Source organism: Crinia signifera, chromosome 4 (assembly GCF_055691185.1).
Source record: "Crinia signifera chromosome 4, ASM5569118v1, whole genome shotgun sequence".
Classification (NCBI taxonomy): domain Eukaryota; kingdom Metazoa; phylum Chordata; class Amphibia; order Anura; family Myobatrachidae; genus Crinia; species Crinia signifera.
The window spans coordinates 307,372,571-307,400,500 of NC_139220.1; the positions used below are offsets into that span (position 1 = coordinate 307,372,571).

Here is a 27,930-nt window from a genome sequence, read left to right on the forward strand (position 1 = left end):
GAGAAAGGACCCCGACTGACATACCATCGTCAACATTTATTACCCATTACGCAAGACATTATATTTCCTCCCAAGGATATACCAGTGAATGGTGAATTGAACATAAATCAGGCCCCCATTACCTGTAGGAAAAAGAAAGTCAACTCGTCTGTGGGTCCAGACATGAAAGAGGCCAAAGAAGAGGAGCCCGACACAGAAATGGGGTATTTTTACCGAGAAAGAAGTATCGAACCAACTGCCCAATGGGAAATGGACTTCAATCTAATGGCCGATGCTGGAAGTTCAAATCTAAGGGAAGCCATCCAAGAGCCGGAACTTATCGATCACCATGTAGTCACTGAAGAGAGTTGGGGGAGCGAAACTTCACGCAGTAATTACCAAATTGAACCTCCATTAACCGCCAGGGAGCGTAGACCTCCAAGAATGTTAACCTATGATCAATTAGGGTGTCGTACAGTAGTAGATAGAGTAGTACACCCGCAAATTGTATATTCATGGCCATATTTTGGAGGTATACCTGTAAATTGTTGTTACTGTTAAAGTGGAAAAGAATATAATACGTACTGCGTTATAAGAGGTGATTAATGGTAGATGGAGATCAAGTTGCCTTTGTATGGAATGAGCCAACTTGATCGCCAGGGGGAGAAATGTAATACCCTTCATGTACCTATGTATATAGATCGCACATTGTGTGTTGTGAACTTAAGTGTTAAGTGCTGGGGGATGTTACTTGATGGGGGCCACCAGGACTGTTCTGTGCCCAAATACTGATGGTGGAGGACGGTAGCATTATCCCTGCAGATGGGATAAAGACTGTATCTGCGCATTGTCTGCAGGGGGTTAATAAAGTTATAGTGCGCGTGGATAGCGCTGCGGGGACAGTTAACTGAGGGAAGATTCTGGAAGGAGTGAGAGGCGCGTGAGAAGGGAGTTGAGGGAAGGAAGGAGCCGGAGGTGTGAGCGCGGAGATACGCAGTTTAATAGCCGGAGACCATTGCTGTGGAGAGAGGGCGAATCCCTTACCTTGTGAGCCTATTGTGTGGAAGCGGGGAGTGGGCGACAAGCTGTAGCTGACCGGCGGCATCTTCTGAGTGAAAGTGGACGGAGCGTCCGCCCCGGTCTGAGGGGATCCGGAGCAATGGCGCCATAGCAGTGCCGGAGGTGCGGCTTCATTGCTAAGGAGGCGGAGAATGGCATGACGCTTCAGGATCGCTTCCCTATCTCTAGAGTTGCGGTGAGTCGAGCCCTCAAACAGCCCAGCCCCTCATCCCCATATATAGACTGAAGGGGAAGCGGCCAGATACAATTTTGACAGGGAGCAGCTCACACAGGCTAAAGTGGACACTTTCAATTACATAGCAGCGGAGTCATTATCTGGGGCTGCAATATTCAATGCGCAGCTAAACGGTCCAGCTATACTACTAGATATATACCTTTGCTTACCCTGTGAGAGGAAAGCCTTAAAGAAACCTAGGACAGGAGATATTAACTGTGAATATAGTGACTCCCATTGACTGAAGTGCTGATATCCTTACATGGGACAGAGCTGTTCTAAACACTGATGGGCCTCCGGATTCTTTCTCCAGAGGGATTATAATCTATTATCACTATCCAGTAACACTGCGTGAGGTTAGCTGAAAGTGGACAGATCCTATCTGGTATAAAGTATATTGTACCTCATCACAGCGACACCACTAGGCTATATAATCGTCGGCTGGCATAGGATACCTTAGTATTCACCCCGGTGACTACTATTACCACCGTAATTAATCTGGCAGTGCAGGAAGGAGAAATACTGTGTTTGTGAGGTGTTATCATGATTGATTGTTGATGTAGAAAATGGATATAACTGTTTAGAGTATATGTTAGCGGAATTATATGCTACACTTTGTTCTTGCTGATAGCAACCTGAATTATATGCTACACTTAGTTCTTGCTGATAGCAACTAAGGTAGGATTGTATAACCTGTATATTTATTATAGATAATCCAGCAATTGGACTGAGCGAATACAAGTTCCGTTCCAGTATAATAAAAATAACTGTGTTGGATGTCTAAGCCATTGTTTCCGCTATTTATTCGGTGTGTATTTCCTATGTTAAAGTGTAGTAGGATTTTTGTTGTGTAATAGCACTCGTTGGGTAAAGGTTCATACCGGTCCAAGGGCGGTTCCCCAAGCGCGCCCACCTACAGATACCCCTATCTATAGGTACTACCCAACAACCAACCTCAAGTCTTGGGGTGGAGGCACTTCCGTTTACCATCATACTGACAGTATCGAAAACAGCGTTACAGAGAGATAAAGTGGAGAGAGATTACGGGTCAATGCAATAAGGGGCTGAACTAAGCCTTGTAGAGCTAAAGTGGATGGAGATAAATGGGCAGATTTATTATGACAAGAGAAGTCATAAAATGGGAAATAACATCTAAATACAACATAACATAACATACAATGTATGACATGGATTATACAGATTGTATAGATTTAAGACATAAGGTTAACAATATTGCCAGAAACCAAACATTGTAAGTCAGTGTAATATATATATATATATATATATATATATATATATATATATATATATATATATATATATATACCAACGATAGTGTCACGATCCGAGCTCTCAGACAGACTTTCTTACCGGCTAAGTGCCTCCGCAGGTTCAGCTTGCGGTCCAGACGTCATCCCTGCCGGCGTCCTGTCTGCCGTGCGCCATCACCGCTGCCATCCTCCAGTCTGCTCAGCGCTGCTGAGTCCGCGGCTGCGCGGCGCACCGCTCTCCTTGTCCCCGGTGACAGTGCTCAGTGCACGGCGGTCCACCTGTCCGCCGCCATTGCTCCCAGTGTCCAGCATGGTGTGCACAGACATACTTTCCCGCCATAGCCTGACATGGGGGCTGCCATGTTTTCCCAGTCACATGTCATTCCCGTCCAATCCTGTGTGATCTGATCTCCCAGTCATACCTGCCCGGCCAATCCTGGCCACCCAGTGGGTATAAGTATGCTGGGAGCTCTCAGATCAATGCTAGTGCTTCAGTTGTCTCCTGTATATGGTCAGCTGTCCTTGTCTCCGTGCAAGTGTACTTCTCCGTTGGTGTTGTCTCCCATTCTGCAGAGCGTTCCAGGTTATTCCATCTCCTGTCGACATCCAGGTTATTCCATCACCTGTGAGCCTGCCTCGTCAGCCCAGCGGTCCAGCCTAGCTCCAGGACTCTGGTCCTCCGATGCTCTTGCATCATCCATCTCCGATGTTCCACCATCGATAGTCCGATACTCCGGACCCACAGTCAAGCTTCCGTCCGTCATTCCGGACCCACAGTCTCCATCATCCGTCTCCGATGTTTCACCATCGATAGTCCGACACTCCGGACCCACAGTCAAGCTTCCATCCGTCATTCCGGACTCACAGTCAAGCTCCTTCCTGCCGTCCGTCATTCCGGACCTACAGTCTCCATACCCGATATCCATCCGATGTTCCACCATCGATACTCCAATCATCATCCCTGTAAAGTATTGCAATCCGTATGAACTGTCATTTCTCCTGCATACTTTACTGCCTGTATTATTACAACCCTCTGCATAATAAATCTGGTTGTACTTTTACCTCTGACTGCTTATTGGCTCTGGGTGCACTGTCGCGCAGTTCATGCGCAGGGGTCCTCTCCAACCTCCCCGGTTCAGGTACCGGTCCAGGTCCCCACCAGAGGTCTCAGTCTTGTCGACTGAGTCCCTTGGTGTGACAGTAAGCACTAGCCAAATGGATCCAGCCGCAAACCAAGCTTCTCCACCCAGCCCTGTACAGCAACTGGCTGTTCGCTTGGATCAGCAAGAGGCTGCGCAGAGCCAAGTGATTCATTGCCTGCAAGATCTGTCTTCCCGGCTGGATAAGTTACAGACCACTCTCAGTGGCCCTGAGCCTGTCAGAGAACTTCCAAGTCCCGTTCATCCTCCTGTAATGGCTGCTGCACCTCGCCTTCATCTGTCTGTCCCCACCAAGTATGATGGGAACCCCAAGACCTGTCGAGGCTTTCTCAATCAGTGTGAGATTCACTTCGAGCTGCAACCCAGCAACTTCCCTACTGAAAGGGTCAAGATCGCTTACATCATCTCCCTCCTATGTGGAGCGGCACTAGAGTGGGCGTCTCCCTTATGGGAAAGATCTGATGCCATCCTGTCCAATTACAAGGACTTCGTGTCAACATTCCGGCGTATCTTCGATGAGCCTGGGCGATCAGCATCTGCCTCCACTGAACTCCTCCGTCTCAGACAGGGATCCCGCTCCGTCGGGCAATATCTGGTCCAGTTCCAGATTCTGGCGTCTGAACTCTCCTGGTGTGATGGGGCCTTATACGCAGCTTTCTGGCATGGTCTATCCGATCGTATCAAGGATGAACTTGCTACAAGAGACTTACCCTCAGGTCTAAGTGACCTTATTTCATTGTGTGTTAAAGTAGACCTACGCTTCCGAGAAAGGGCTATAGAACGTCACAAGAGCGCTCCAGTTAAAGTGCCAACTCCTCCGCCTTCTTTACCCACTGCTCCTGCGGTCCACTCCAAAGAAGAACCAATGGAGATAAACCGTTTCCGCTTGTCTCCAGGAGAACGTCGACGTCGACGGTTGGCACAGCTCTGCCTGTATTGTGCCGATCCTGCACATCAAATTTCTGCATGCCCAAAGCGTCAGGAAAACTCCTCCTCCTAGCCCGTCAAGGAGAGGGTAGGCTAGGAGTAATTAAGTCCTCTTCATCAGCAACCGATTGTGTCCTTCCAGTTTCCCTACAAGTTGGTCAGCATTTCAAGACTGTCTCCGCACTTCTTGATTCCGGTGCCGCTGGCAACTTTGTTACTGCAGAACTGGTCCGCAAGTGGGGGTTGCCCACTGAAAGTCTTTCCAAGACTGTCTTCCTTACTGCTGTGGATGGCAGTAGGATTCCTGATGCGACAGTCTCCCGCAGAACTTTGCCACTTACAGTAAAAGTGGGAGTCCTGCACACTGAACTTTTGTCCTTCCTGGTTTTACCCCGAGCCACTCATTCTCTGGTTCTGGGTTTACCCTGGCTCCGTCTTCACAATCCTCGTCTTGATTGGAAGACATCTGAAATCCTTTCCTGGGATCCTTCCTGCTCCGGTACCTGTCTCCAAAAGGTACTCCCAGCTCGTCATTCTTCAGCCGATGCAGCAGACCTTCCGCCTCTTCCCTACCAAGAGTACTCAGATGTATTCAGCAAGTCTGGCGCTGATGTTCTACCTCCTCACAGACCGTGGGATTGCCCTATTGAACTTATCCCAGGCAAAGAACCACCCAGAGGTAGAACCTATCCTCTCTCTCTTCCAGAGACTCAAGCCATGACCAGTTACATCAAGGAAAATCTGGCAAAGGGATTCATCCGTCCTTCGACTTCTCCTGCTGGCGCAGGATTCTTCTTCGTCAAAAAAAAGGATGGAGGCCTACGTCCCTGCATTGATTATCGCGGCCTCAATGACATTACAGTAAAGAACCGATATCCGTTGCCTCTCATCACCGAGCTGTTTGACCGTGTCAGCGGTGCAACCATCTTTACAAAACTCGATCTGAGAGGTGCATACAATCTCATCCGCATACGAGAGGGCGACGAGTGGAAGACGGCGTTTAATACCAGAGACGGCCACTATGAGTACCTCGTCATGCCCTTTGGGCTCAGCAATGCCCCAGCCGTGTTCCAGCACTATGTCAATGAGATCTTTCGGGACATTCTGTACACTCATGTAGTTGTATATCTCGATGACATTTTAATCTACGCCAATAACATCACAGAACATCGTTATTGGGTCAAAGAGGTTTTGTCCCGGCTGCGAGCTAATCATCTCTACTGTAAACTGGAGAAGTGTGTCTTCGAGGTGAAGTCTATACCCTTCCTAGGGTACATTGTCTCCGGTTCCGGTCTTCAAATGGATCCAGGAAAACTGCAGGCCATCCAAGATTGGCCAATTCCCTCTTCGCTGAAAGGTATTCAACGTTTCCTGGGTTTTGCCAATTATTACAGAAAATTCATTCGTAACTTCTCTTCTATTGTGGCTCCCATCACTGCCTTGACTAAAAAGGGGTCTAATCCAGCGAAGTGGCCGGCAGAAGCCATCGAAGCCTTCCATCTGCTGAAGCAGAGGTTCACTTCCGCTCCTGTTTTAAGACAACCTGATACCACCTTGCCCTTTATTCTCGAGGTTGATGCCTCCTCCGTGGGTGTTGGGGCAGTCCTCTCGCAGAAAGCGCCCGATGGTCGTCTTCATCCCTGTGGGTTCTACTCCCGTAAGTTCCTGCCTGCAGAGCGTAACTATGCCATCGGTGACCAAGAGCTTCTCGCCATCAAGTTGGCATTAGAAGAGTGGAGATATCTTCTAGAGGGCGCTGTTCATGAGATCACAATTATCACAGACCACAAGAATCTTCTGTATCTCAAGTCTGCTCAATGTTTAAATCCCCGTCAAGCCAGATGGACACTTTTCTTTTCCAGGTTCCGTTTCAAGCTGTCGTTCTGTCCAGGGACACAAAACCGAAAAGCTGATGCCCTTTCCCGCTCATGGGAGCAAGAAAGTGAGTCTAAGTCCACACATCAACACTTTATTATTGATCCAGTGGCATTCTCCGCAACGAGAGTTTCAAATCTCACGCCCCCTACAGGGAAAAGATATGTAAAGCCAGCTCTAAGAAAGAAGTTGCTCTGTTGGGCGCATTCTTCAAAATTCGCTGGCCATGCAGGCATTCAGAAAACTTACGAGTTTATCACCAGGTCCTACTGGTGGCCGTCCCTCAAACAGGATGTACAGGACTTTGTTTCCTCTTGTGCTAAATGTGCGCAGCACAAGACCAGTCGTCAGTCTCCTCCTGGGCAATTGATGCCACTGTCAGTGCCACATCGTCCTTGGACGCATATTTCTATGGACTTTGTAACTGATCTTCCAGAGTCTGACAAATTCACCACCATCTGGGTGATTGTTGATCGGTTCACCAAGATGGCTCACTTCGTTCCCCTCACCGGTCTTCCGTCAGCTTCCAAGCTGTCCCAGCTCTTCATCAAAGAGATATTCAAGCTTCATGGACTGCCTCTCGAAATCATCTCCGATAGAGGAGTCCAATTCGTAGCCAAATTCTGGCGAAGCCTGTGCTCCCTGCTTCAAATCAAGCTAAAGTTTTCCACAGCCTACCACCCTCAAACCAATGGCCAAACGGAGAGGGTGAATCAGGACCTTGAAGCATTTCTCCGCACATATGTCTCTTCTTCCCAAGATGACTGGGCTCAACTCCTTCCATGGGCAGAGTTCTGCCATAATAACCAATATCATTCTTCATCTAATGTCACTCCATTCCTTGCCAACTATGGGTTTCATCCTCGAGTTCCTGACTTCACTCTGCAACCTGTGTCCTCTGTTCCAGCGGTCGACACGACCATCCGGCAATTCGTCAAATCCTGGAAGCTTATTCGTTCTTCACTCCTGAAAGCTTCAAGCAGGTACAAAAAATTTGCCGATAGGAAACGCAGAGCTGTGCCAGCCCTCCGTCCCGGAGACCGTGTCTGGTTGTCAACCAAGAACCTTCGATTGAGAGTGCCATCGATGAAGTTCGCTCCCCGATATATTGGTCCTTTCCCAGTTGAGCGAGTCGTCAATCCAGTAGCTTACAAGCTTAAATTGCCGCCCTATTTGAAAGTACCAGCTACATTCCACATTTCGCTGCTCAAGCCGCTGGTCTTGAATCGCTTCCATTCCAAGCTCCCCAAGGCTCCTAAGGTTTGCACCCAGCGTGGAACTGAATATGAGGTCAGTAAGATCTTGGACTCTCGCATCCGATATGGTCGTCTGCAATATCTGATCGATTGGAAGGGCTACGGCCCCGAAGAACGATCATGGACCAATGCCATCGATGTCCATGCTCCCAGACTCATCCGGGCGTTCCACTCCAAGTTTCCCCGCAAGCCTAAAAGGTGTCCTGGGGCCACCCTTAAAGGGGGGGGTGCTGTCACGATCCGAGCTCTCAGACAGACTTTCTTACCGGCTAAGTGCCTCCGCAGGTTCAGCTTGCGGTCCAGACGTCATCCCTGCCGGCGTCCTGTCTGCCGTGCGCCATCACCGCTGCCATCCTCCAGTCTGCTCAGCGCTGCTGAGTCCGCGGCTGCGCGGCGCACCGCTCTCCTTGTCCCCGGTGACAGTGCTCAGTGCACGGCGGTCCACCTGTCCGCCGCCATTGCTCCCATTGTCCAGCATGGTGTGCACAGACATACTTTCCCGCCATAGCCTGACATGGGGGCTGCCATGTTTTCCCAGTCACATGTCATTCCCGTCCAATCCTGTGTGATCTGATCTCCCAGTCATACCTGCCCGGCCAATCCTGGCCACCCAGTGGGTATAAGTATGCTGGGAGCTCTCAGATCAATGCTAGTGCTTCAGTTGTCTCCTGTATATGGTCAGCTGTCCTTGTCTCCGTGCAAGTGTACTTCTCCGTTGGTGTTGTCTCCCATTCTGCAGAGCGTTCCAGGTTATTCCATCTCCTGTCGACATCCAGGTTATTCCATCACCTGTGAGCCTGCCTCGTCAGCCCAGCGGTCCAGCCTAGCTCCAGGACTCTGGTCCTCCGATGCTCTTGCATCATCCATCTCCGATGTTCCACCATCGATAGTCCGATACTCCGGACCCACAGTCAAGCTTCCGTCCGTCATTCCGGACCCACAGTCTCCATCATCCGTCTCCGATGTTTCACCATCGATAGTCCGACACTCCGGACCCACAGTCAAGCTTCCATCCGTCATTCCGGACTCACAGTCAAGCTCCTTCCTGCCGTCCGTCATTCCGGACCTACAGTCTCCATACCCGATATCCATCCGATGTTCCACCATCGATACTCCAATCATCATCCCTGTAAAGTATTGCAATCCGTATGAACTGTCATTTCTCCTGCATACTTTACTGCCTGTATTATTACAACCCTCTGCATAATAAATCTGGTTGTACTTTTACCTCTGACTGCTTATTGGCTCTGGGTGCACTGTCGCGCAGTTCATGCGCAGGGGTCCTCTCCAACCTCCCCGGTTCAGGTACCGGTCCAGGTCCCCACCAGAGGTCTCAGTCTTGTCGACTGAGTCCCTTGGTGTGACAGATAGTAAAGAAGTCACTCTAAGATTTTTAAACTGCACGGCGGCAGTAATCAATGAAGAGGCAAATAGACACAAGAGTAGTGCAAATCGACGTTTCGGGCGGGTAGCCCTTTATCAAGACATAACTGTCTTGATAAAGGGCTACCCGCCCGAAACGTCGATTTGCACTACTCTTGTGTCTATTTGCCTCTTCATTGATTACTGCCGCCGTGCAGTTTAAAAATCTTAGAGTGACTTCTTTACTATCGTTGGTACATTTCCCTCTTGGGACTGAAGAGCACCTAAGTTATTGCATAATTACTGCTGGAGTGCCGGGACCTCTACCCTATATATATATATATATATATATATATATATATATATATATATATATATATATATATATATATATATGTCATGTATAGTTGGACGCACAACACTTTACAAACAGATAATTGACCGTGCCCGGTTTTAAAGAGTCATAGTAGCCATATCCTCATATCCAGCAAGCCAAAACAAAAGGATAAACCAGCACCAGTCTTTTGACATATAAGATCTACTAGCAAACCAGCGCTCCTCCTGGCTCCCTATGACCAAAAATCCATCACAAAATGGCCGCCCCCTTCAGCGGACCGTTTTTAAGGATGCTAGAGGAGGCCGCTGCTGCCTCCTCTAGCATCTTAAAAAACTGTCTGCTCTAAGGGCGTGACCATTTTGTGATGGACATTTTGTCATAAGGAGCCAGGAGGAGCGCTGGACTAGTAAATCTGAGGCTCCCGGCCGGCGGACACAGATACCCTGCCGGCACCCACACTTACTTGGCTGCTCCCCGCCACCGCTGGGTCTGCGGCGCTATTGTTACACCACTGAGTGCAGCATGGTTTTGTCCATTAAAGAGATAATTCGCTTTTGCAGGCCCTTAGTACATAGACCTCAAAGTCAGAGCATAATTTGGTAACACAAAGTGATGATGATGTAAAGTAAGCATTGCTAACACAAATATACTGTGTACAATATCACATAGTACTGTATTGTTTTGGCTTTTCTCTGCACAGGTAACAACCAAAGATCCTAAAATACCAGACGCCCAACAAGCCTCTTCTACCATGGAAGCCACTGCATACAAGCCCATTGGTGGCAATTACCTGCATCTCAGCGTCTCCGGAGGGGTGCAGAAACCAGGAACAAATCTCAATATCAACTTTAATATTCGGAACAGGGATGCTGGAGTTCAAAGCCAGATCAAACAATTTAACTATGTGGTAAGGACTAAGATCATTACTTGTTATCTTACATCATTGGTGACTCTTCTCACAAAGTACAGTTATAATTGTATCTTTATATCATACCAGACATAGGCTGTTTTTTTTTTTTTTTTTACAGTTTTTATTTGGATGAAAACTGCAAACAGTTTAAAGTACATATACAGTACATGCTTGCATGTTATAGCACATAAATAATTGGTCTATACAGTATGATAGACAGGCGTATGCTTGCACTTGATAACATAATCCAGCAAATACATGTATGCATCATAGTAAAAAACGTAAAGCATAACATGGTTAATAGAAGTAACATATGATAATAGAATCGAGTGAAATAAAAAAACTGAATAAATAAAAAAGGAGAGTATCACACTCGGGCGTTAGCACACTTATACCCCTTTCACACTGCACTTGTTATACGGCATATTGCCGTTTTTTTCCCATTTCAAAACGTTTAAGGCTGCAGTGGGAAAGGGCCAGAGTTAATTTACCGGCTATAGATAACCGGTATTTCAAAACGTTTAAAAAGCAGAGTCCTACACGTTTCAGAGCTGTTTTTATGCAGTGAGAATGTCTCTGAAACGGTATTTAGTAAAAACAACAGATTCCAGACCTGTGATAGGCTGGCCCCTGCGTTCTGCCTTGAAACGTGTTCAGGGGATTAAACGGGTTGACTAATGTGAATGGTACTTAAACGATATTTAAAACGGTAATCTACTGCAATGTGAAGGCTCAGACCCGTTTTAAATACCATTTAAAAATACAGTTTTTTAAAACATTTTGGCAGTGTGAAAGCGGTACAAGGGGAGGGAAGGGGGCGGAGAATGGGCAGGGGCATGGGAATGCCCACTGTTTTATGGTCATCCCCGTGAAAATGATGTGTGTTCCCCTGGGATTCCTGCTCGGGCTGGTGGCGGACATCACATGACGCCAGTATCCGTCCCCTTTTCGGCCATCTCCGGATGGAATAAAAGTCTTTAACTGCGAATGGGAGAAAAATAATTTGATGGTTGGCTTCTATCTAATGATTTTTGGACCGTGCGGCCACATGTGAATGGATTCTGCTCCACGGGAGGTTTCTGTCCTCCCAGAGCTCACCTTAGGACACCTGCAGTACAGTTTAACAGGTGTACCGCCCCAATCAAACTCACCTCCTACCACTGCCCCCGGAGCGGGTCGTGTAAGCATATACATCAATTCGCATGAAGGCGCGGATATTCGGTTTGGATCTGAATTAGGCCCATGGTTTCAGTGACTACAGATTCTTCCTCATACATCCAGCCTCAATACGCAATCCAGCATGAGATTCCGGTGTGAGTGAGCCACCATGTCCACAGTCTCATGCTGCTCTGCTATCATCTAGAAATGAGTTTGAACTGCAATGCAATGTGACCAGAATGCACAAGGAGACTGTGCTCAGTTATGTGATATGTGACACTTGTATATTGTGTGTGACTGAGTCTGTATATGTAACAAAATATATATTGAACAAAAAGCTTTGGCTGCTACATTGCAGCACTACATGTACATATTCAGAGACTCAGTCACACAGACTCAGAAACTCAGTCGCACACATATATACAAATTACATATGCATAACAGTACAGTTTTGTGTGTCCTAGTCACATTGCAAAAAAGACACGCAAGGCTAGAAGCAGTGGCATAGCAATAGCCGACCCAGCAGACCTAGAATGGGCTTGGAAGTGCTGGGTGGCATGTGGGCTCTGGGGGTCAGGGGCTAGTGTTAAACCCCTATCATTACCTGCAGATACTTGTCCCTAGTCCCATTGCTCCTGCCCTCTTGAAAAAGTCCCTCTCAAAAAGTCAGCCACATCATAAACAGTTATTAAGGATGCTAGAGGCCATTTTGGAAGGGACATTTTCAATGGGAGCAGGAGCGACAAACAGAGCAGAAGGGAGGGATCTCCCTGAGAAGTAGCAGAACCTGTATGACAATGAGCAGGACATGTGACATGGCGGCAGTGGCCAGTTCAGGGGGGCTTCGAGCTGAAAATTTTATGGCAGGGGGCCCTGGAATTACAGTTATGCAACTGGCTTGAAGTTTCTCATGCTACATAAAATGCCAAAATGGGCTGTTTGGCGCAGGTGCATTAAAGACATATAAGGACTAATCTGCATTATTGGTACAACAAACACTCAGGGATATGAGTACTCAATTAACTATATATTAATAGTAGAAATATTTTAAAAATTATATATTTCCATGATGCCATTGCCTGAGCAGGGCCCATCATTAGTGTCATGTCTGCTACTTGGCTAGGATGGCACTTTACAAGGGTGTCTGGTAGGGTGAGAGAAAGGTCTGGTCTGGTACCTGTGACCCGTGAACACTTGCAGATGCTTTGTATATGCCCCATTTAGGAGTCTGGCACATGGGTTGGGTCAACAGAAAGTTTTGCAAATGATTGCCTGTTTAAATAACATCTGAGTTCAGCCAATAACCACCATGGAATTCATTACTTTGGGTCCCAAGTTGCAGAAATTTCTATTCCAGTTTTTTCATCGATAGTCAGCTTTTTTATATACTACTAGTTACCAGCGCATCAAAATGATGGAACATAACAGTAATGTCAACGCCGGTGGCTATGCACAGGCAGAGTAACATCTAATGTCCTCCAGTGTGCAAAACACGTAGGCAGGTATTCAATTATTATTATTATTATTTCATTTATAAGGCTCCACAATTGTTTCGCAGCCCCGTACAAAGGAACAATACAGGGAAACAAAACTTGGCATAACATTGAATAAATAACAAAAATACAGTACAAATAAAGAGTACCACAGTACAATACACATTACAGCTTAAATATAAGTAGTGAGGACTCAATCAAGATACAACTAGAGGCTTGAGGCCAATGATGGAGATGAGTATGCAGACGAAGATGGTCACTGAGTGTTTGAGTATAGGAGAGCTGTGAGTGACATGTGAAGAGAAGAGGGCTTTGACAACAGGAGGGAAGAGGGCCCTGCTCGGAGGAGCTTACAATCTAGTAGGAAGGGGAGACAGACAGATTACAAGAAGTTTTGTCCATATTCAGCTTCAGAAATCACTCAGACATCCAGGAGGAGATGGCAGAGAGGCAGTTGAAAACAGTGGGGGAGAGATCAGGAGAGGAGAGATAGATTTGGGTGTCATCAGCATAGAGGTGATATTGGAATCCAAATGGGTTTATGAGTGCACCCAGAGAGGAGGTGTACAGGGAGAACAGAAGGGGGCCAAGGACGGAACCCTGAAGGACCCGACAGGAAGGATGGAAGGTGGTGAGGTGGAGCCAGAGGCAGAGACTGAGAAGGAACGGTTGGAGAGGTAAGAGGAAAACCAGTTGAAGACTGTGCCAGAGAGGCCAATGTTTTGGAGTGTGTGGAGGAGGAGAGGGTGATTCACAGTGTCAAAGGCAGCAGATAGGTCCAAAAGGATAAGCAGGGAGAAGTGACCCTTGGATTTGGCTGACAGCGGGTCGTTGGTGACTTTCACTAGGGCAGTCTCAGTGGAGTGAAGTGGGCGAAAGCCAAATTGAAGGGGATCAAGGATGGAGTGGTCAGACAGGTAGATGGTGAGATGCCTGTAAACCAGCCGTTCTAGTATTTTAGAGGCAAATGGGAGAAGAAAGATAGGGCGGTAGCTTGTGGAAGATAAAGGGTCCAGGTTTGTTTTTTTAAGAATAGGTGAGACCAGAGCATGTTTGAAGGGTGAGGGAAAGATGCCAGTAGAAAGAGATAGGTTAAAGAGGTGAGCAAGTTGGGAGCAGCCAGTGGGGGAGAGGGAACTGAGGAGACGGGAGGGGAGAGGATCCAAGGGACAGGTAGAGGGGGGAGAGGATGAGATGAGGGAGCGGACTTCCTCAGCTGTAGTGGGGCAGAAGGATGACAGAGTGGGTATTTGGGAGGCGAGAATGATTGGGGTGGGTGGGCAGCAGAGGGGGTATTGGAGGAGATATCATGTCGGATTATCTCAATTTTAGAGAGGAAGAAGGAGGCAAAGGCAGTGGAAGTGAGGGATGAAGGGAGGAGGGGAGTTGCCGGGCGAAGTGTTGAAAGTTTCAAAGAGATGGCGGGGATTGGAGGAATGAGAAGAGATGAGAGATTTGAAAAAAGATTGTTTGGCAGAGGAGAGAGCAGCGCTGTAGGAGGAGAAAATAAACTTGAAATGGAGGAAGTCTGCCAGAGAGTGAGATTTCCCCCAGAGGCGTTCAGCAGAGCATGCACATTTTTTGCAAGAATCATGTTATTTTGTTGTGCCAGGGATGGGGTTTAGAGCGTCGGAGGGGGACAGTGTGGAGGGGGGCTACAGAGTCGAGAACAGAGGTGAGAGAAGAGTAATAGAAAGAGGCAGCCTGGTTGAGGCAGGTCATGGTTGAAAGAGGAGAGAGGAAAGTCTCCAGGGAAGACAGGACAGTAGGGTCAAGAGACCCGAGGTTACGTCTGGTGACTGTGGGTCTGGGCAATGAGGGGAGAGGGGAGGATGAGAGGGTGAAAGAGAGCAGATTGTGGTCAGACAGTGGGAAGGAAGAATTAGAGAAATCAGAGAGATTACAATAGTGGTTAAGACTAGGTCAAGGGAGTGTCCGAGTCTATGAGTGAAGGTGGAGGTCCATTGAGAAAGTCCAAAGGAGGTGGTAAGGTCAAGAAGATTAGAGGAGGCAGCATTATTGATGTCAATAGGAATGTTAAAGTCACAGAGGATGATAGAGGGGAGGTCAGAGGCAAGAAAGTGTGGAAGCCATGCAGCAAAGTTATCAAGGAAGGGGGAGCAGGGGCCTGGGGGGCGGTAGATTACAGCCACAAGGAGGTGAATGGGGTAGAAGAGGCGGATAGTGTGTACAAAAAGTGGAGAATGTGAGGGAGGGCTCAGGTGGAATGACGCAGAAGGTGCAGTTGTAGGAGAGGAGGATGCCCACTCCTCCACCCTGGCGGCCATCAGGTCTGACTGAGTGTGTGAAGGAGAGGCCTGACCAGTGCTTACCAGCTAGGGGCTTAATGGCAGTCATGGGAACTTTATAAAGGTTTCCCCTAGCTGTGGCATTACTCTACTGAATGTTGGCACCCAGCGGTTTAAAAAAAATGTGGGATCTCTACTTCTTTTATCCCTGTATTTTTGGAACCAGGACTGGTGCAAGAGCCTAGTGCTGGTTTTTAAAACACGGCAGAACCCTATTAAATTGTCCCCATATTCTGGGACCACAACCAGCTTATAGAGCTTGGGGCTGGTTATGCTGAGGATGGGGGAACCCATGCCATTTTTTTGTACCCATTTCTTTACTATTACACAGAGAAGCATTGCACGGATCTGACTAATCAGCAGTGTTTGGATGCTGGCAAACTTGGCAGCCAAATATGAATGACTTCACCATTGGAAAATACATATGCCGAGAACTCGGCAGCTTAGTAAATTTGCAGAATTCTCTGCTCGAAAACCCGGCAAATCTCATTCGTCATCATTCGTATTGCCTCTTGTCCAACGCGGATGAGTTAAGTAAATTGCCAGAACATTCCAGCTACATTTGGTAGAGCGGTAAGTACAGGTTATTGTTGCAGGGTCTTTGGCATGGGCACTTCTGCCAGGGGTTCATGGGCATTCCCTGTACTGAATATAGATACGCCTGTGCACACAATACAAGAACTGATCAGCTTAAGTTTCTGCACATGTAGTTCTATGTGTTAGTACACTGTACACTTATATGAAAATGTATTTTCTTTATACAGATCCTGAACAAAGGCAGAATAATGAGAGTGGGCACACAGGAGAGGGCACAAGGCCAAAACCTGGTGTCCCTGTTGCTTCCAATAACCGGAGACTTCATCCCATCATTCCGCATTGTGGCTTATTATGTGGTGACCACTGGTGCGCAGCGTGAGGTGGTGGCCGACTCTGTCTGGATTGATGTGGAAGATACCTGTATGGGGACGGTAAGAGATGATTGAAGTATTTGTAGTGAGCCAAATTATTTCAACAAAGGTCAACAATCTATATTGAAGACTGAATCCACAAATGTGGATGTCATTAATGTCAGTGTTACCTAATCTGGGGCAAGTGATCCCCCCTATAAGGTCAGTGCCCCAAACTCTGCTGTTTTGCAGCAGTACAGTAAAGCTGGGAGCACACTTTAGCGATCACTTAGTTGAATGAGTAAGCACTCCTGATCAGCCAAGTATTCTGTAACTAGCATGACTCCCTGTGATTCCCGTGCACTCTGAGCTTGATCAAGTGTACACACGTTGGCTGCATCAACGACCGTGTGGTTCAGGGGGAATCGCTGAATAGATGTATTTCATATATGTGATGGATGGATCTGCAGCACCCTGTAATCAGCATAAGTCATAACACACTCACTTTACTCGCCATGGGAGGGCATGCGCTACACTAATTGGTGCCCTACATGCTCAGGTGTCAACATTGACACACAAAAAATATAAAAAACGTAAGTTGACTTTTCTATTTGATAACCTTTTGTCGAGATCGACCTAGTGTATGTCAACATTTTGGTGTTGACCTTTTCACTGTCGACCTAGACCTTGTCTGTGAGCTATACCAGTATTCGCATCTAATCTGCATCACATACAGTATATCATCATTATTACATTTGAGAAACAGGCAGATGGATTGAGCCTGGTGAAATGATAAAGTGGAAGTGAAGTGATAAAGTGAAAGGTAATAACACAGCAGCCAGTTAGTTCAACTAACTGTCATTATTAAAACACAGGCTGTAATTTAACAGCTAGGAGCTGATTGGATGGCGCATTATCAACTTTAGGGCTGCACAGCTGATGCATTGGTTAGCATTACTACCTCACATAACTGAGATCATAGGTTAAATTCCCACTATGGCCCTAAGTGTGCGGAGTTTGTATATTCTTCCCGTGCTTGCGCGGGCTTCCTCTGGGTGCTCTAGTTTCCTCCCACAATCTTAAAAAATATACTGGTAGGCTCCTAACAAAAAAATTAACCCTAGAATAAATGTGTGTGCATGTACATGTGGTAGGGAAGTAAGCTCCACTGAGGCAGGGACTGATGTGAATGGTCAAATATTCTCTGTAAAGCGCTGTGGAATATACATAGTAATATAGTAATTAAGGCTGAAAAAAGAGGTTAGTCCATCGAGTTTAACCTATCTAACTTGTAACTACTGACTTGAGTAAGTCCTATCTATAGGATTCCCTTAGTGGCCAAAAATGTATCCAGTTTTGATGTAAATTCATTAACAGTAGTTGCTGTAACCACCCCACCGGCAATGAGTTCCAGAATGTTACTGCTCTAATGGTGAAGAATCCTCTTCTTAATTCAGTTCTAAATTTATTTTCCTCGAGCCTCAGTACATGCCACGTGTCCTAAGTATAGGCCTGTTAGTGACCAATCATCTCCCAGTTCCATATGATTCCCAATCCTGCATTTGAACATACTAATTATATCACCTCTCAACCTCCGTTTCTCCAGTGAAAACATATTCAGCCTGGTTATCCTATCTTTGTATTCTAGTGATTTGAGACCATTTACTAGCTTAGTGGCCCTTCTCTGTACCTGTTCCAATTCATTTATGTCCTTTTAAGGTGCGGTGACCAGAACTAAACACAATATTCCAAGTATGGTTACATCAATGCTTTGTAAAGAGGCACTATCACATTGGCATCCCTTGAATCCATACCCCTTTTAATGCATGCCAGTGTCCGGTTTGCTGCTGCACTTGAGCAGTGTGCACTAGTACCCAATTTTCATCTATGATGACCCCCAAGTCTTTCTCTACAGCAGAATTCCCTATAAAGACTCAATTTAGCCTATAAGTAGCTTGTTCATTTTTATTCCCATAATGAATGACTTAAAATTTTTCAACTTTAAACTGCATTTTCCACCTTTGCGCCCACCTTTCCATCCTCTCCTGAGTTAATTTCCTAACTCAATTTTGTGTTGTATGCAAATATTGCAATTTTACTCACTATGTCACTTCCAATATCATTATTGAATTTATTAAACAAGGTGGGTCCCAATGTTGAACCTATGGGACTCCACTTTGGACCTTACCCCAGCTGGAATGCCATTACAAGCCATCTCTGTCCTCGATTGTGCAACCAGTTTTTAATCCATTTACAAATTTTATCTCCTAACCCTATATTACCCATTTTCATTAATAACCTTTTATGAGGCACCGTTTCAAAAGCATTAGCAAAATCACATCAACAGATTTCCCTAAGTCCAGCCCTACTGACTTCCTCATAGAAGCTAATTAAAGTAGTCTGACATGATCTACTTTTGACGAACCTATGCTGGGCCTTACTTATCACTTTCTCCTGTTCTAAAAATTTTTGGATATTATCTCTTATTATTCCTTCTAATATTTTCCCCACAATGGATGTAAGGCTGACCGGTCTATCATTTTAAGGGTTAGTTTTGCTACCTTTCTTCCATATTGGTACCACGTTAGCTATGCTTAGTTTGGGAGCTGAACATTTAATCTGTGGGTGATCTTCTGAAGATTCTTCCCTTGTAAATACTGAAGCAAAAAATTAATTGAATAATTCCACTTTCTCTTTTCCTTCTATTACCAGGGTACCCTGCTTATTTTTTAGTGGGCCAATATTTTCCTTCCTTAAGCGTTTCCCATTTATATAACTGTAGAATTTTTGGGGATTAGATTTGCTAATATGTGTGTGCTATTTAAATAACTGGTAATAAATTAAACTTCCACTGTATCACTTCACCAGGCTTAATACTTCTGCCCCTCAATTCTCTTAAGTAGTAATTTTTTGGAAAACTGTAAATAGCCATATGCATAGCGTAGTAAGTTCTTCAACATTATTATATAGTAATGTCAGCTGTCCGGTTAACTAAAAACACCCAACTGTGAGGTTTCATGTTAAAATGAGTCTCAGTGTGGATAACTTTGAGGTTCTGAGTTGGGTGTTTCCATCAAGTTTGGATTTCATACCTCAACATCCAGCAACTTGATACTAATGAATATATACTAACATTTGAGATTAGCAGCACAAAGGGAAGCACAAAGAGCTGTTCATTGCAGCAATGGAATATTTTGCTTGGGGACACCAATAAAGCTCTTAGATTTTTAGACCAGGAATACTGGCAAAGCACTGGAATACAGGAATCACAGGAATATACAGATGAAGCACAGGAGTTCTTGGACCACAGATACTGGTGAAGCTTTGGGATTCTAAGACCAGGAGTACCGGTGGTGCACTGCAATATGGTAAGCAGAGATACTGGTGAATCATTGCAATACAGGAACTGGGGATTCCAGTGAAGCTCCAGAATTCTTGGACCATGGATACCAGTGAAGCACTGGAATGCTGGAACCAGTGGTACCAGTGAAGTACTGGAATGGTGGAACCTGTGATACCAGTGGAGCTCAGAACTCTGGTGAAATTCAATAACAAAGACAAACTGAACCAGAAACACAGGATACACTCTGTAGGACACAGACAACCAAGCACAGTGGACAGTGGAAGACGTTGTTATGGTGTCTAGCAGTTCCTGAAGACCCCATAAATACCTAAACTGACTCAACCATTTGCTGCAGCAGAGATTTGAGCAACAGAGGCATCTCATTGGCTGCAGGTACAATCAGATGACCTGAACAATATGGCAGCATCCATCTCTGGGAAATAGCAAGGATGACTCAACCAGAGGCAGACAAGTGAGTTTCGGCACTTCCACTATACTCTCAGGAACACTGTGAGAGTTGGTCACTGGACTTCCATGTTTATAACCTGAGAGTCAATCTGCATAGGCACAAAGTGACATGGACTACCGCTGGGGTTGATGGGACCAGATCCCTCTCAGTAAGAAATAAAAAAAAATATAGACCATTAGCTTCAATAGGGTTACATCAGCAATAGCAGGCATTACACCCCAGACCGAACCGTGGGATGTACCACATTTTCACATTAGTACATCTCACCCTACAGTATATCTCCACTATCTCACTGTAACTGCTAATCCTGAAAAGTAAAAAGCGTTTCAATGTTCAATATTCATTTGAGCAACATAAAAATAAAAATCGAACAAATCTGACCCTTCCTAAGAAGTAGACAACTAGGTCAGTTATTGTGGCCATGATAATTATAATAATAAAACTATATACAAATATATGTGCCCGCAAATACTACAAAAAATATATATTGCATGCATAAGATAATAAGAAATAATCCGTAGCGATTGCGTCACACAGCTGGAGTTGCGCGGAGAAAAGGACAAGGACAATGCGATACAGAATCCTGGCGCATCTATGAAACTGAGACTGAGAGCGGATCACAAGGCCAGCGTGGGGCTGGTGGCGGTGGACAAAGGTGTCTTTGTGCTGAACAAGAAGTTTAAGATCTCACAGAGCAAGGTGCGTAGTTATGTGTGAGAGGTATTGATTTTTTTATATAATAATAAGAAAAACATTTTCCCAAATTACCTGTGGCCCCAGAACTTTTATACATGTATGTCTGAGATATCATGTGTACTTCTTACTATAAAAGGTTTGGGACTCCGTGGATAAGTACGACATCGGCTGTACACCGGGGAGCGGTGCTGATGCCCCAGGAGTGTTTTATGATGCCGGGCTGGCACTACACACCGCCTTCCAGCAGACAACTCCTCAGAGATCAGGTGATTATTGTATATAGTTTTTGTCAGTAGACACTAATGAAAATACACACACGTCACTTCTAATGTAAGTATAACTGTATCCAAATGGTTCAGTGCTTCTGTGGAGCTGAATCCGAAACAGATGTCTCCACCAAAAACATAAAATGTACTTTTTAGCGCTGTTCCAATAATAGGATGACCTCCTTATTCCACTAAAATTCAATTATTGGAGTACAGGTTGAGTATCCCGTATTCGAATATCCATTATCTGAATTATTTGGAAAACCATACATTCCAGAAAGTGAATACATATTTTTTTTTTTTTTTGCTAAAAACTTACTGGGGACATCTGTAACAGCACTACTGAGGGAATGATATGTATCTGACACTACTGGGGACATCTGTACCAGCACTACTGGGGACATGATATGTATCTGACACTACTGGGGACATCTGTAACAGCACCACTGAGGGAATGATATGTAACTGCCATTTTATATGTGCAAGACAATGATTGCTTGGCATTTAAATTCAGTGCCTGAGATTTTACACAAACTTTGTTTCATGTTTTGAAACCTTGTTTTATGCACAAATAAAATATATTTGTGTTTATTTCATGTGTTTGATGTATATGTACAACATAAATGCAAGATACCTCTAGATACATCATTGAAATATTAAAATATTCCGAAATTTTCCTGGTCCAGAGCATTTTGGATAAGGGATAGTCAACCTGTAGTAACGTCAGGAGTGAAAAATGTAAATGTGTCCTGATTTATCACAGTGTTTCTCAGATAATTTTTCTCGGGCTGTTCTGTAAGGTCACCATAAGGAAAAAAAAAAACACACAGGTTCATTGTGTTCAAGCAGAAATTAACGCATCAATAATTCTATGCTTTTATTACACTCTGTTTTCTTAAATACTGTTATTATTGCTGCAGATGTCCTTAGCTTGTTGCGCAAGCTACTAGCCATGGCGTATGAGGCCTACCTTTTGCGCTAAGCAGCAGTAGTTTGTCAGAAGCAGCAACCATTTGCCAGTTATGACTTGTAAAAAAACATTACAAAATGGCGTAGGGATTCAGAACACTGCTGAAAGAAGTGATTTCTTAGAGAATTGTTTTGTTTTTCTGAGTTTAAGAATGCAATATTAATAGAAAAGAAGACGAGGGCAGACAGTCAGTCTGCACAGTTTTGTCAACAGTAATGGGAACTAACCAGATAATGGGGTACGCATGCGTAGACCCCAAGGCTTTCAGGTCTAGGAGGCCTCCAAATTTCTCTGCCTAGTAACCAGGCCTAGATGACGTGAATTATTAAAATATCATTAATTCAATACTGACTTGTCCAATCACATTTTAGCCCATATAAATAATGGAGTAACCAAACTGAATAAAGTATAAATATTGGGCATAAAGAGGGAGTGGTTAGGCAGTTGAGGAAGAACAGGCAAGCACGGGGGGGCTGGAGGTAACTATGAAGGAGGTTTAGTGGCTGATCACTGTCCTTGATAGGTTTTCATTTTGATTTGATCTAGAATTATTGTTTAAGTATAAACCAATCGATTTTATGTTGCTTGTGTTAGTCTGCATTTGCAAATCCCTGTAATCAAGCTATCTTTCAAGTAAAGCATTGTCATTCATTTTTTTACAAGTTTGTGTTGGTGTGGAAATATTTCAGCGTTTGCTGTTATATTTAAGGGTTATAAAGTAATTATACCTAACTACGCATTATCAATTGGGTACTTGTTTCCTAGCACGGCGCCCATCTCGTTGATTGTATGCCTTAACTTTAAGGTACTTAAGGCATACAATCAACACGATGGACCCGATTTTGTGTCAATCACCAGCTAATTTGCCGGTGAAAGACAAAATCGGGTTGATCGCGTCCCCTAATAAGGGGCCGCAATGCGACCAACGCGATCAACGCGATTTTCCCATAGGGAACAATGTTAAATTATTTTTAAAGTGAAAATCGGGTTGATCGACGCGGTCGCGGGCCATTATAATGGCCCGCGATCCGATCAACGCGATCAACACGATTTTACATAGGTGACAATGTGAAATGGGACAATATGGCACATTTTACATTGAATATGGTTAAAAAGTATGTTTAATGCCCCACCCTATTGTTAACGCCACCCCACTATTGACGCCAACCCTAAGCGTGGCGAGCGCAGCGAGCCAGCGAGGGGCGGCGGTACACATCCTTCGACCTTTTCCATACCCCCAATATCCACGTCGGTGTGGAGTTTATTTTATATAGTGTGGCGAGCGCAGCGAGCCACCGAGGCCGAAGCGTGGCGAGCGCAGCGATCCCCGCGAGGGGACGCGGATACCTGTGAAGCCCGCGAGGGGACGCGGATACCTGTCAAGGTATCCGCGTCCCCTCGCCACGCTTCCGGCTCGGTGGCTCGCTGCGCTCGCCACACTATATAGAATCAACTCCACGCCGACGTGGATAGTAGGGGTATGAAAAGGTCGGAGGACGCGTACCGCCGCCCCTCGCGGGCTCGCTGCGCTCGCCACGCTTCGGGTTGGCGTCAATAGTGGGGTGGCGTTAACAATGGGGGGGGGCTTTGAAACATGAGGGGGGGTTTGGTATTAAAATGGGGGGTTTTGGGGCTTTTTACATTGAAATCAATGTTAAATCGGGTCTCAGGGACCATTTTACATTGATTCCAATGTAAAAATCGGGTCAATCGCGTCGATCGCATTGCATGCAATTTGGTTGGCATGCGATGCGATTGACCCGATTTTTCCGACCTGATGGATACAATCAAAATCGGTCGTGCCGTGCTAGGAAACAAATACCATCAATTGAAACCTGTGTGTATTTATGAGAAAGTTATACCCCTTTTATACCAAATACACCGGGTTTTGATCCCCGCTTCAAGCCGGGTGCGACCCGGCGTTTGCTCTATTTTACACCACCGCCGCACCCCCCCCCCCCCCCCCCCCCGCCGCTTGGAGATTACGTCATCCCCCCCATCCAACCTGTGGATGCTGCGGTCTGCAGGTTGCACGTTCCCCTATTGATGTAAATGGGAGCCAGGTCAGATGACCCGGCGTACCCATGTACACCGCCCTCTACCCAGTACCTAGCCGTGTTCTACCCAGGTCAGGACCTGGGTAAAAGTCCCGTGTAAAGGGACATGGCGTGTCCCATTTACACTGCCGCTGACCCGGGTCTGACCCGCCGAAGACGTTCTGTGACGGTGTAAAAGGGGTATTACTGATAATTCTATGTCTCTATTTACCAGAGCCAATTTTATGACATTGGGATGTTTTTAATGTTAAGGATCACATAATAGACAGCGCTCTTTGATAGAGATGAACTATACCTTTTATAATGATAGAATGGAAAAAGAAAAAGTACCAGCCAATCAGGAGTTGATTGGTTAGTAGTTTACCTCTTTCCACCTAATTACTCTCCAACACCTTGATCTGTTAGCGCCTTGATTTGTTTGTCTTGTATTATTTTTCCACAGAGCCTTTATGTCAACCAAAATTAAAGCGAAGGCGACGATCGTCAGCAGCACTGATTCAGCATAAAGACAGTAAAGGTAAAACCCCCCCAAATAATACTTCCAGATCCACTGAAATAGATGAAGTTTCTAATCACCTTAAGATGAATGTAATTTATTTCATATCAGGCCTTTTCTTTGTATTACTTCCATCTTTTTTCATGTTAGTTGTTTTTAGAAAACACTTGTGTGTGTGTTTATGACTTGCTTGTATGATTGAAAAAAAACATGCTTAACCCTTTAAGTGCCAACATCTCTTTGAGAGATGTTCAAAATATCTGTTAAAAAATGCCGGCGTCTCTCACATTTGTTATATAAATTCAAATAAAAAATGTTATGTAAAAAAAGATTATATTTCCTACATAAGGTACACATTACAGGTCAATATGATGAATACAAATGTTTGCTTGGCGGTTTTCACACCTATTTTGACAATGGCCCATGCTCTGCCTAAAGGGGGGGGGGGGGGGTGGATGAGGAAAATGAGTTCCCCCACCTCTCCAGGACCACTTTAAGCCCTGGTTATAGAGTAAACCTTTTCAGCAACCAGCAAGAGCAGCAGTGACAGAAATAGAGAAATATCTATGAGACAGAGAATATTAATAGACACCGTAGATACTCACAGAGCATATTAAGAGAGTAGCATAATAGTAACTGTTCTAGAATTCATATCTATCTAACTATATGGTCTGTGTATTAAAAGTAATGGGAGCTACTACAAGCAGAACGCAAAACTCTGCTTTCTGAGGGTTTGCCACATTGCCACTCCAACTATTGCTGGCATTGCCCTATAGTGGCCTATGGCCTTCTTTCTGCATCATTACTGAGAGGAATCCGAATGGATGCATCCAGTTCTATAAGTTCATCCCAGTCGCCAGGAGTTGATGTTGGTGCCCCCCACTTTATTTTATACATATATCCATGTCTGCAGGCACTTAATAAATAATGCCATATGCCCTGGTGCCACTCACATCAGCATATATTCATTATATTACAGAAGGCTCTCTTATGCAATAGTTGTGTGTATTAAGAGCATGTTGTCTAACGCTTTCAGGACAACCATCTCTGAGGATGAGCCGGCTGTCCTGAAAGCCTTAGATGACATGCTCTCTGAATACACGTTACTTTTTCATAAAAGACTGTCTCAGAGTGCCTTCTTTAAAACAATGCATACATATAAAAATATATATAGCAATAGGACGTCACACACTAGCCAAAGCGTGTGTGAAACAGAGAGGCAGCACTCCACGGACTTGTAGAAATTGGTGATGATTTATTCAAGGATTGTGTACATAGACGATGATGGGATTTATCCCAGCAGCCTCAATAAAACTACTTATGACCAGAGCCGAATTTCCCATTAGGCACGTGAGGCACCGGCCTAGGGGCGGCACATGTTTGGGGGCGGCACTTGGATGCCTGTGATAGTACGGTCAGCCCAAAATGTACCAATAACTGCAAAATATCCACTGTACTGTACTATATTCCATCTTAAATAGAGTGTAAATGGATAGGACATGCAGATACTGCCCCTATAAACTGTCCTACTTAGTAAACATTATTGTTGTGCCTAGGGGCGCCCTCCTCCCTAAATCCGCCCCTGCTTATGACCACTCTGTAACGAGGCCTGTAGAGAGGGTACTGCAGAGCTTCTGCTGTCTGGATGCTGGATAGACAGCCGTCTGCTGAGCCACCCCTGGAGGCTGATGGGACACACGGCATATAGACAGAAATAGCGACCACTGAGCAGTACGTAACAGACTGGAAAGTGGGAAGCAGGGGTGCTCCAATTACTGTTCAAGGATGAGTAGCCACGCCCCGCCTCCCCGCTGTGCTCCAACTGGCGCTATCGTTAAACTGCCCTTCATAAATTGCGCTGTGCAGGGCATTTGATTAGAAGCCGGAGCACACTATGTGAGAGGTGCTGGATCCTAGGTGGGACTCAGGACCAGCATCCCGGCGCTATGGTGTGGAGTCTATGTTCCTGCCAGCCATGCTGTTGCTGCTGCTATGATCCGTCAGGGCTAGCAGGCACTATATTCTATTCTATATTCACGTTTTAAACTTTTTTCACCTGTCTCTGTTTTTAGATTGTTTGTTTTCTATTTATATTTAGTTTATGTTGTTTGAGGGTACCATTATGGGACAAATGCTAATTATGGGCCTCATTCTTGCAGCCTCCATATACTCAGGCAAGGAGAAGACATGCTGCGAGGATGGAATGCTGGAAAACCCCATGGGTGACACCTGTGAGCGCCGCGCCCGTCACATACAGGATGGACAGAAGTGCATCGCTGCCTTCCTTGACTGCTGCCACGCGATTGAGAAGCTGAAGGCATCTGAGAGGGAACTGAAAGACGTTGATGAGCTAGCAAGAAGTAAGGAGACATAGGAAGTTATTCATCCCTTACCATTGCTGTGCAAAATTCCAGCATCCTGCAATCAGATAGTCACAGCCCCTGGTCCATGCAAGGCTGCAAATGGCTTGCGAATATATTGCAGCCTGTCCTACAGCTGCAATCCATTCGTAACTCACTCGCCATCGAACATACTCTTCCTGTGCAAAAAAATCAGACTGATAGAGGCCAAAGCTGACGTCACAGACACTCCCAGAAAACTGCCGGATGACACCCACCAACAGTGACTTCCTGTCAATCAAACTGTGGCTGGCTTGTGATTGCTGAAGTTTGTCTCTGGCTGGCATCGTGCATGTGCATTTCAGCCCATACACATGTGCAGTTGTTCGATAATCACATGACTGCAGTCAGGTTTGAATAACGCCCATAGGGTGCAATTTTCTGATGTGTGTTTTTTTTTTGGCAAAAACAGCCGATATCGCAAGCTTTTCAAAAATCACACATGTAATAGGATGTGTTTTGCAGTAAAAACCTTTCGACATGTCTAAAAACAATAGTAAATTACAAATCTTATCTAGAGATTTTTTCATAGAGAACATCAAAATTGCAATCATAATAGGGTGCCATTTTTGGTAAAAATTACCAAAAATCGCAAACAAAATATACCAGGTCCAGGCTGGCGAGTTTGACAGAACCATGCACAGATCAGTGAGATCTGAGCATGGTTGTGTCCAAAAAAGTGTCATCCTCCCCCAGCATAACCAGCCCCGGGGCTCATCATTGAGTCGGTCCTGGTTCCCCAAATACGGACGACAAAAAAAACTGGAGATCTGCCATATTTTGGAACCAGCACCAGGCTCAAATAGCCAGCAGTGCCAGCCACAGCCAGGGGGACACTTTTTATGCAAGGTCCCCCTGCCAAACCATTACTACTCTAGCTTGTCAGCCCTGGACGAGGTTCAAAATTCTGACTTTGTCTAAAAATTTGCACTCTATTACATGTGCGAAATTTGTGGAAAAAATCACAAATGTTACATTTGCGATTTGGTGCAATTTTTTTTTAGACACCTAAATAG

The 27,930-nt window shown here is 45.3% G+C and overlaps 1 protein-coding gene across 1 annotated transcript in view; it reads left to right on the top strand.

Moving 5' to 3' along the window:
- The window catches only part of LOC146075784 (complement C3-like), a 172,236-nt gene that overhangs the window by 71,172 nt on the left and 73,134 nt on the right, over positions 1-27,930 (top strand). The window contains exons 12-17 of the mRNA XM_083185378.1: positions 10,162-10,368; positions 16,096-16,299; positions 20,568-20,729; positions 20,863-20,992; positions 24,462-24,536; positions 26,675-26,875. Coding sequence (XP_083041504.1) covers positions 10,162-10,368; positions 16,096-16,299; positions 20,568-20,729; positions 20,863-20,992; positions 24,462-24,536; positions 26,675-26,875 — 979 coding nt within the window. The remainder of the gene's footprint in view (positions 1-10,161; positions 10,369-16,095; positions 16,300-20,567; positions 20,730-20,862; positions 20,993-24,461; positions 24,537-26,674; positions 26,876-27,930) is intronic.